An 11,290-nucleotide genomic window follows, 5' to 3' on the forward strand; every position below is an offset into this window, starting at 1 on the left:
GCAAATTTTTCTGTCTCTGTATATCCCTTTATCTTCTTTCTTCCCCCCCCCCCCACCCCCCTTTATTTTTCAGGCCACTGAGGAGGTTTCAAAAAATCTGGTTGCCATGAAAGAAATCTTGTATGGGACAAATGAAAAAGAGCCGCAAACAGAAGCGGTGGCACAGCTTGCTCAAGAACTGTACAATAGTGGTCTTCTTAGCACCCTAGTAGCTGATTTACAACTCATTGATTTTGAGGTGAGAAAATAATTATAAAACATCATGTGTCACACCATAAATTGAATTCTTGCTATCTGAGTTCCTGTTACTGTAATAGAACAAAATGTTTATTTTCTGTCTAGTAAGTTTTTTTTTTTTTAAGTTGTGATAGCAGAAGTGCAATTTAAAAATGTAATTAGAAAACATTATCATAAACACCTTGATTATACTGTAGGTATATAAAATTACATCTACGTTAATCTGGAAGAGTCAGTTACTGAAAAATGGAAACTGGGGGAATACTTCAGATCTTTAAGATACAGTTCCATTAGAATTTTGGGATAAATTCACAGATGGATTAAAATCTTAGTATTAATGCTGTAAAGCTCACAATCTTACTTAAAACCCTTTTGAGTAGTACAGTTATAATAGTACTAAGTCACATGACAATCTAGTTATTCATTAGAAGGCTTTAGTTAATACTATAATAAACTTTTGAAAATTATTTAATGCTTCTCTACCATTTAGGAAACAAAAGGCCTATTTTACGTTCTTTCTTAGCCTTTTTCTGTCCAGCATGAAATAAAGAGTTTATTGATCACTCCAAATTGTTTCACATATATAGACTTTTCTATGGCACTCATTGCTGTTGTCTCTGAACACATCCAACAGATACATGAAGTGAATTGTTCAAATAGTCATACATGTGAAAATTATTAATTAGAAAATGACCTTTTCTAGAAAGAAGTTATTAAAAATTTGTACAAAAAGAGTTAAAAAAAAAAAAAAAACTGTCAGGAAAACAGGTCAATCTGGATAAATATGACAAACATTAGGTCTGAAATAGGCCAATAGAAATAAGGAAGTTTGGAGCAAAAACTGAAATACAGTATGAAGCAATTGAGATTGGTATCTACTTGCTGAAGGAGGATATTGAGAAACTTCATCTAGATTGTGCTGACTTTCTAGATTTTTATCAGACTGATGTTTACTCAGGCTGGTTATTACTGAAGAAAGTATTCTTCTGGTGATGAATATTAAGTTGTGTTAGATTAGCTCTATGTTAGAGGAATCTATTCGTTTCATTCCAAGAAGGTGAAGAGGATTGGTAATAGCTTTGTTTTGGACTCCCCCCTGCTCTCATCTCAGGATGTAGCTTTTCTTTGTGATACTGGCAGTCATTCATACTGGACCACAGAAATATCTTCAGCGTATATATATATATATATGGCAGTATGCCAATCTAATGTGCATCTGCACACTGAAACCCCATAATCTGTACTAACTTCCCATCTGTTGTTCAGTACAGCTAAAAGTATTGCTTTAGTGTCTCAAGCTCTATATGGTTTGGACCTGACTGCTTTCAAGTGCCAGCTTCCAGGAAGAAATTTGATAAGCTGCTTTTTCTGATATTTCTTTTAAAAAGCTGGTTTAAAGAGTAGGTTTCTTCTGTTAAATTAGCTACTTCTGGTGGTCTGACAGAACGTGAGGTCATTCTGGGGGAATAAACAGGAGGAACCGGTCTTCCTGCTAAACAAGAATGACTATGACCTCATAAGGATAGCAGAGACCTGGTGGGACTCCACCTATGGCTGGGCCACAAGTATAGATGGCTATACCCTGTACAGGCAAGATCGTGCAGATAAAAGGGGTGGGGGTGTAGCTCTCTGTCAAGGACAGCTGCATGTCCCTCCAAATAGACATTGGCACCCAGGAAGGATGGCTGGAGTCTCTTGGGTTAAAATATGTGGGAAACGTGGCTCGGGACATCATGGTAGGAGTCTACCACAGACCCCTTAACCAGGAACAAAAGCTGAACCAGGAATTCACCAGGGAACTGGCTGAGGCTGCATGCTCTTGGTGCATGGTTGTCATGGGAGACTTTAACTACCTGGACATCTCATGGGAAGAGCACTCGGTCAAATCTGATTGGTTGCAAAGCTTCCTCACATGCGTGGACGAGCACTACCTGACTCAAGAAGTCTATGGGCCGACAAGTGGTAAAGCGTTGTTGGACCTGGTACTGGCCAAAGGGGATGACGTAGTCAGTGACCTAAGAATGGATGGAAAGCTCGGTGATGGTGACCACGAGCTGATCACCTTTACTATCCATTGCAAAGCTGGCAAGTTAGTCAGCAGTACTGAAATCCTCAACTTCAAGAAAGCTGACTTTGACAAACTCATGAGGCTCATTCTCAAGGCCCTAAGGGACCACGACTCAACAGGAAGAGGAGTCCAAGAGGAGTGGTTGCTTCTCAAGGGAGTGATCCTGACAGTACAAGGGATGGCCATCCTATTTCGGAGGAAGGGTAGCAAAAGGGCCCAGCAACCCCCTTGACTCAGCAGCGAACTTGACTCCTCCTTGAACTCCTATGCCTCAAAAGAGAGACTTATAAAGGATGGAAGGCTGGAATTACCACCAAGGAGGAGTACTCAGCACTGGTCCGTACCTGCAGGGAGTGGATCAGGAAAGCCAAGGCTGCAACCGAGCTCCATCTGGCTTCACATATGAAGGATAACAAAAAGTGCTTTTTCAGATATGTAGGAAGTCAGAAAAAAAGCAAGGGTAACATTGGACTCCTGCTGAACCAAATGAGATGGCTAATAACCGACACCCAGGAAAAGGCCAACCTGCTTAATGGGTATTTCGCATCAGTCTTTCATCAGTCCAGTGGGACCACCCTGCCTAGCAAGATGTGATATGGCCAGGGTGAGAGCATATTTATACCCAGCATTGGTGTTGATCTAGTAAAGGATCACCTTGAGAGGCTGGACACCTTCAAGTCAGCTGGTCCTGACAGATTATACCCCTAGGGTACTCAAGGAACTGACAGGTGTCATAACCCAACCATTGGCAAAAATATTCGGAAATTCATGGCGCTCAGGTGAAGTACCTGAAGGCTGGGAGAAGGCCAATGTGGCGCCCATCTTCAAGAAAGGGTGGAAAGTAAATCCCAGGAATTACAGGCCAGTCAGCTTGAACTCAATCCCTGGTAAGATTCTGGAGAAAATTGTCAAGGAGACCCTTTTGGATAAACTGGCCGAGGGCAACATCCTCGGGATAGTCAGCATGGGTTTGTCACGGGTAGGTCTTGCCTGACCAATCTCATCTCCTTCTATGACCAGGTGACATATCACCTGGACAAGGGAGAAGAGATTGATGTCATATGCCTGGACTTTAAAAAAGCCTTTTATCTGGCATCTTATGACCTCCTCCTGGAAAAATTGGCCAACTGTGACCTCGGCTACACCACAGTACAGTGGCTGGGAAATTGGCTCCAAGGTTGGACCCAGAAAGTAGTGGTCAATGGCAGCGCGTCATTATGGTGCTCTGTGACCAGTGGTATTCCCCCAAGGCTCTGTCCTTGGACCAGCTCTTTTTAACATCTTTATCAATGATGTGGGCATTGGTGTCAGAAGTGCACTGGCTAAGTTCACTGATGACACTAAAATTTGGAGCATTGTGTCCACACCTGAGGACAGGCTAGTGATCCAAGCTGACTCGGATAAGCTTAGTAAGTGGGCAGACATGAACCTGATGACATTCAATACCGATAAATGCAAGATACTCCACCTCGGAGGGGGTGGAAACCCACAGCATACTTATAGGCTTGGCAGTGCTATGCTTGCTAGCATCACTGCTGAAAGAGACTTGGGTGTCATGATTGACCCCAAGATGGACATGAGCCACCAATGCGATGTCGCAGCTGGTAAAGCAAACAAAACCCTGGCTTGCATCTATAGATGCTTCTCAAGTAAATCCCAGGATGTCATCCTCCTGCTGAACTTGGCCTTTGTGAGGCCACAGCTGGACTACTGCATCCAATTCTGGGCTTCGCAGTTCAAGAAGGATGTTGAGAAGCTTGAGGGAGTCCAGAGAAGAGCCATGCGCATGATCAGAGGGCAAGAGAATAGGCCTTATGAAGAGAGGCTGAGAGCCATGGGACTCTTCAGTCTGGAAAAGCACAGGCTCAGGGGATCTGGTAGCTGCCTATAAATACCCAAGGGGTGTTTATCAGGATCTGGGGGAACATCTGTTCACCAGAGCACCCCAAGGAAAAACAAGGACCAACGGTCATAAACTCCTGCAAGACTGTTTTAGGCTGGACATAAGAAAAAAATTCTTTACTGTCTGAGCCTCCAGGACCTGGAATAGACTCCCTCCAGATGTGGTGCAGGTACCTATTCTGGACTCATTCAAGAAACACTTGGATGTTTATCTTGCTGGGGTGCTTTGACCCTAGCTGACTTCCTGCCTCTGGGGATTTGATGATCTTCAAGGTCCCCTCCATCCCTATCATCTATGAAATGTATGAAATTTGTACCTTAAACAAGGCATGCATACCTTGGATTGGGCCAGGCATTTATTTGACTGAATAATGTCAGTGGGGGGATTTACCTGTATTTGGTGGCAAGGGAGTTTTTCCTCTGACTTGCACCATCTTTCTCTAACGTATTTTCAATTAGATAGCATGATGGTGAGCTTCCAGAACAATATAAAAAATGCTTTTAGGTCTTAGCTAAGAAGTTGTCTCTAAACAGCCAATCTTTACAGCGAATTAAAATTGTTTAGAATATTATACATCGAGGCATTTTTCATGTAAGGCAAACTGTATAAAATTATTCTGAGATTAGAAACTTGTTAGTCAGTTCCTGGCTGCCTTGCAGTAAATAGAAAAGACTTGCTATTTGAAATATTTTTTCTTTAAAACTCGTTTTGCATTGTCCAACAGTTTGGACAATGCTGGCACAGTTTTTTTACCTTTTTACCTCTTAGAATCATGACTGCTCACGTGAGGTTCATTGTGTTAGCTCTTGTTTAGACTGTGACATTATTTGGAAGAAGTAGATATTTCTGACAATAACTAGATTTAATATTGCTCTGTACCACTACCAGCTGAATTATATGAAAGATGAAAGCGATTGTAAATCCAGAGAGAATCATGGGATTGGAGCAAAATTGTCAATATTAGTGGATGAGACGTGATATTAAAGTTGTGTGGCATTTGAACAAAGCAAATTCTGGAAACACTGCTCTGCTCGTTACCAGAACAAAGCTTTCTGATGCTGCTTTGGCCTGGCTTTCAATAGAATTGTGATTCAGACAACAAACCTTTACAAACCAGCTAACATTTATAGCCTGATAGTAATATGATAGCAAATGGTCCAAACTAAGTAACAGACAAACATGATGTTTTTGCCTGCAATCAAAGGGCTGTCATGTTGGGCATCTGCTACAGGCTGCCAAACCAGGAAGAGGAGGTGGACAAAGCCTTCCTTAAACAAGTGATGGAAGCTTCCAAATCACAAGACCTGCTTTTCATGGGGAACCTCAGTTATCAGGACCTCTGCTGGGCAGAAAATATAGCATTGTACAAGAAATCCACCAAATGCTTGCAGTGTTTGGGGGGTAACTTTTTGATACAGATGGTAGAGAGGCCAACCTGGGGGCTGGGGGGGGGGTGGGGCGTGGATCTTATAGTTTCTAGGGTCGGAAGGGACCTGAGCAGATCATCTAGTCCGACCCCCTGCCATGGCAGGAAGAGCACTGGGGTCAAATGACCCCAGTAAGGTGGTCGTCCAACCTCCTCTTAAAATCCCCCAGGGTGGGAGCCTGCACCACCTCATATGGAAGCTGGTTCCAGACCCTAGCCGCCCTGACCGTGAAGTAGCGCCTCCTGATGTCCAGCTTAAACCTTCACTCCGCCAGCTTGTGACCATTGTTCCTGGTCACTCCTTGCGGCGCTCGGGGGAACAGGGACTCCCCCAGCGCCTGCTGATCCCCCCTAACCAGTTTATAACAGGCCACAAGATCCCCCCCTCAGCCTTCTCTTTTGAAGGCTGAACAGGTTCAGTCATCTTCTTGACTTGCTGCTCACAAACAGGGAGGAATTAATTGGGAATGTGAAGGTGGAAGGTAACTTGGGTGACAGTTATCATGAAATGATACAGTTCAAGAAAAGGTCAAGCAGCAGAATAAAGAGACTGGACTTTAGAAAAGCAGACTTTAACAAACCCAGGGACTTAGTGGGCAGGATCCCCTTGGGGCAAGTCTGAAGGGAGGAGTCCAGGAGAGCTGGATATGCTTTTTGCAGGCCCTCTTAAGGGTGCCAGAGTAAACTATACTGATGCAACAGAGGAGTGGGAAGTGCAGCAAGAGGCTAGTCTGGCTAGACAGCAATCTCTTCAATGAGTTGAAACTCAAAAAAGGAATCCTACAAAAAGTAGAAATGTAGTCATAGTATTAGAGAAGAATATAAAAGTATTGCACAGGCATGCAGGCATAAAATTAGGAAGGCCAAGGCACAATTTTTAATGCAACAGGCAAGGGACATGAAAGGCAAAAAACAGGATCCAAAAATATATCAAAAATCAGAGGAAGCCCAGGGAAACCATAGGTCCCTTAAGGAATGTGGAAGGCAATCTAGTTACAAATAATGGACAGAAGGAGGAAGTCTTTAATGCCTTTTTTTACTTCAGTCTTCACAAATAGGGGCAGCTACCAGATGACAAGTGCAGTTGGTATCAAAGATGGGGAAGGAGGCAAGCAGCCTAGAAGAACAGGTTAGGGATTACTTGGAGAAGCTTTCAAGTCAACAGGGCCAGATGGAGATCCATTCTAGGTTCCTGAAGGAAATGGTTGAGGTAATTGCAGAGACATTAGCTATCCTCCTTGAAAATGTATGGAGGTCGGGTGAGGTCCTGAATAATTGAAAAAGGGCAAGTATAGTGCCCATATTTAAGAAAAGGAATATCCATTCTTGGAAGTTTTCAAGAGCAGTTGGACAGACACTTGGCTGGAATGGTTTAGTCAGGGTTGATCCTTCCTTGAGTAGGAGGCTGGACTACATGATCTTGTGAGAACCCTTCCAGTCCTATTTGTCTGGGTTTTCTAAACAGTTGTTTGCTACTTACTTAACATTCTTTGCATGGTATCTGAATGCCATTATTTAATGAAAATAAATCTAAAATACTTTTGAACGGCTCATTTTCATAATCTCTATTTGTCATATTTTAGGCACTACATAAAATAATTAATGACAATAGACATTGGATCTTAGGATCTTGGAAAGTAGGACTAGAAGGGACCTCATGAGGTCATCTAGTCCAGCCCCCTGCTCAAGGCAGAATTTTCCCTGACTAAACTGTCCCATCTCAGTGTCTCTAACCTACTCCTGAACATTTCCAGAAATGGCAGGTCCATGTCTCTAGGGAGCCCATATCAGTGTTTGACCACAATCATAGTCAGAAGATAATTTTTTTTTACTTACTAATCTTTCCTCTGGAACAGCGTTTCTCAACCAGTGGGTCACAACCTAAAGTGGATTGTGAAAACGTAACAAGGACATGAACAAACTTTAAAAATACTTGGGGCTGGGGGGGAGCAGGAGGAGGCCAGCAGGGGGTGCCACATGTGTGTGTGCCTACACAAACATGCACATGGCAGCTAGGCAGTGGTGGAGAACAGCTCCCTGCAGGTAAGCTTGGGGGGTGGATCATAGGCCATGTGTTGGGGGGCACATGCTGCCTCTTCTCCCCCCCCCCCACCAGATTTATGCAGCCACAGCAGGCTTGGGGGTGCAGCCTGACCAGACCAGCTTGGACAGGAGCTGCCTCTGTGGCCCAGCAGGTGGGACCCGGCATGGGAGGGCGCAGCAGGGCAGCGAGATTTCTTGCTGCCACCATTGCTGGGACCCTCATGCCAGCTGTGCCACTAGCAGCGTGAGGAGTAATGGGCGGGGTGGTGTACACTGCCCTCACCACCTCCTGCTGCTAGCCGCTCATGCCGTGCCACAGCTTTACTGCAGTGCCTTGGCCCAGCCACCACTGCCATTCCCCTTAGGCTGCAACTCTATTATGGAAGGGAGGTGTGGTGAGAGGCAGCGTGGACAGCCTGAGGGGATGGAGGCGGCTCCTGCCCAGTCCAGCCAGGCTGCAGCCCCATGCCTACTGTGGGTACAGAAATCGGGGTGTGGGGGGGGTGAGGGTATATGCATACCCCTTACCCCACACACTGGGGGGCTGGGGGAAGTGGGTTGGGAGTGAGGGGCACCAGCAGGGGTTGGGGGCTGAGAGTTGGGAGTGAGGGGCACTGGCAGGACTGGGGTATGCAGGTTGGGAGTGAGGGGGGCTTAAAATCCAAAAAGGCTGAAAATCATTGCTTTAGAAGACCTCCCTAGATACCAACTACCATATTGTTTGATTGTGAGTCAGCTTTCACATAATTTGACCCCAAATTTGATTTCAGGAAAAAAGCTTTTTCCCCAAATATAAGTCCAGAACTACAGATAAAGATCATAAACTGCTCTTGCCCTTACAAAATCCCACAGAAGAATGAGATGGCTAAGGAAGAGACCCAAATAGAAAAACACATTGAAAATACTAAAACTACACTGAGAAGTTGTGATTTAGTATTTTTATTACATGCACAAAAATATCACGTACAAAAGTTGAGATCAGCAATGACCTAATTATAGGTCAACACTGCATGCAAGTAGAGTATGATTTTTTTGGTCCCTTTGGAGGGGAAGAGTGATCAACTGTTAAAAATGGAGCATTATAGTATATATGCAGATAGGAGTTTGCCCTTTGAGCATTATTTACAATTCACAACGACAAGCACACTGCTGGACTTGCTAATTTTACATTCTATATTGACTTTTAATGTGAACTTCACAAGTGAATAGAAGACCATTTTCTGTGGTACTGTGGGTTGGGAATGAGGGGTACTTGCAGGCCCATGTGTCTGTGGGTCAGGAGGGGGGCAGCAGCAGGGATGTGGGGGGTCTGTGGTTTGGGAGTGAGGGGCAATGAAATGAGCAGCAGCATATCATTGCCCCCCACAATCATATACCTCCCCCCTCCCCCCCCTCTTGCGTGACAGGTGTCCCCTACTCTATGCACATTTCCACCAAAGGTCCTCAAATATTTTGATTCACTACACCCATTTCATATTTGCAAAAGCACTCGTGGCACTTCAACCTTAAGCTGGATACCCTACATACAAACCTTTGCTAAAGAAATGAAACCTGGGCCATGCTGGTACACCTCACTCCCAACCTACAGCCCACCTCCTGCTGGCCCTGCTGGTGCCCCTCACTTCTGATGCGCAGCCCCTGCTCCTTCCAGCCCTGAAGTGTCTCCCAGCTGCCCCTCCCCTGTGAGCACAGGCACCAGGCCCGGTGCCGCTGGCTGGGTCATGCAGCCCCCTGCTGCCCCTGGGACTGCTCAGGCACCTCCTGTGCCCTGCTGCAGCCCCAGCACCAGGACAGCTTCCTCCAGCAGAGGAAGGCACCCTCATCCCCTCAGCGCACCCCCACAGCCCCCTGTACAGTCCCTAAGCCCTGGCCGTCCAACCCCGCCCCCCACAGACTTACCTGCATGCAGCTGCCATGGCTGCTCTCTTTCCCCCCCCCCCGACCTGGCTGCATGCCAGCCATGTGCGTGTGTTTGTGCCGTGATGCACATAATGCCCCTGCCTCCAATCACACACCCACAGCCCCAAGCAGCTCCTTGCTAGGGCAAGCCAGGAAAAGCTTTGAAGTTGAGCTGACCAAAATCCCAGACATTTGACCATATTTAAAAAAAAAACAAAACGCTCGGACGGAGATGGGAGGAACCAAAAAGAGGACATGACCGGGAAAACCCAGACATATGGTAACCATAGCATAGAGGCCAACTTAGATGCAAAGCTCACTGTCCACAAAGTGTAAAGACACTAGGTTTCATTAAATATAGTTCTTATGGTATAAACATGTACTAGAAGTAATATGTTCAACTCCTTACATTTTTTGACAGGGTAAAAAAGACGTTGCTCAAATTTTTAACAACATTCTCCGAAGACAAATTGGTACAAGAACTCCCACAGTGGAATACATCTGCACTCAACAGAATATATTGTTCATGCTATTAAAAGGGTATGTATAGTTTTCAGCATTAAAATGTTTTTAATGCAAACCATTGGAGAGTTCTTTTATTCAGGAAAAAGCAGGGTATTGTTGGTAAAATGTTGCTTCCTTCTTTGCTTTGCATTTGTTTGCCACAGAGTCTAACTTATCTCAGAAGTAGAAGGAAAAGGAAAATGTGGGTAACATGATATATTACCATATTGAGTAACATTATATTCCTGAACAAGAAAAGACATTGTAAGAACTGAAATTGGGCTAAGATAATTGTTGTAGGAGTAATGCAGCAATTCAAACGCTCCTTTTGCTGTATTCACCTGACTTACAGTTCAAATTATTATTTGTTACCTTAGTTATGAAGTGTTTATGTTTTTTATTTGTTTTAAACCTCTGGCTAAAATCAACTTGCTGTCCTATCCTCTGGCTTATTCCAATAGCTCTTGCTTCAAAGCGATCCAGGTCTGTAGTTGCACTTCCTCACCAACTTGGACTTGTCCAAACAAAGGGTGATTCAACGCACATGCTGCATGCCATGTGTTTCTTTCTCTCTTTTTGTTGCATCTGCATTATTGTATTGCAGAATCACACTGCATCAGTTATGTAGCATGTCTGGATTTGCATATGTCCAAGTGGAGGGCAGCTTAAAAGAAATTGATATAAAAAATCACCCCCCACACCCACCTCACACACATCCTTCTTCCTACTTGAATTGTAATACTTAGTTTTATTTAAATAAATAAAGAAAATACTAGAAGAATGTACAAGAGGTTACAGTCTCAATATATCACTTTGGGGTAGAGTCAGTGAGCTGATCAGTTGACTAGTCAAATGTCAATTGATCGCATGTTTTTGACTAGTCAGAGATTATAGCAATTTTAGAAGGGGAAAAAACATTTTTTTAGTTTTCTTGACAGAAAATGTTTTTAAAAAATTTTTTTCTTACAATTTTTAATGAAAAATGTGAGTTTTTTCTGTGTATTATTTGGACCTATTGGCAATTTTTTACAATTTTTGACCATTTTTTGACCAGTCAGTTGTCCAAACTTTAGGTAACTGGTTAAATACCCTACCCTACTTTGGGATGAGATTGATCACTCCTATAGAGTATGTATAATATTGTACAAAGTAAACATTTTTTAAACATTGACATTTCAAACATCAGATTGGTAGCAGTAGTTTTAACGTT

The 11,290-nt window shown here is 43.9% G+C and overlaps 1 protein-coding gene across 1 annotated transcript in view; it reads left to right on the forward strand.

Annotated features, from left to right (window-relative positions):
• Nucleotides 1-11,290, forward strand: part of CAB39 (calcium binding protein 39) — a 47,032-nt gene that overhangs the window by 20,601 nt on the left and 15,141 nt on the right. The window contains exons 2-3 of the mRNA XM_019503679.1: nucleotides 74-238; nucleotides 9,998-10,116. Coding sequence (XP_019359224.1) covers nucleotides 74-238; nucleotides 9,998-10,116 — 284 coding nt within the window. The remainder of the gene's footprint in view (nucleotides 1-73; nucleotides 239-9,997; nucleotides 10,117-11,290) is intronic.

Source organism: Gavialis gangeticus, unplaced genomic scaffold, assembly GCF_001723915.1.
Source record: "Gavialis gangeticus isolate Ggan-Ray unplaced genomic scaffold, GavGan_comp1, whole genome shotgun sequence".
Classification (NCBI taxonomy): Eukaryota; Metazoa; Chordata; order Crocodylia; family Gavialidae; genus Gavialis; species Gavialis gangeticus.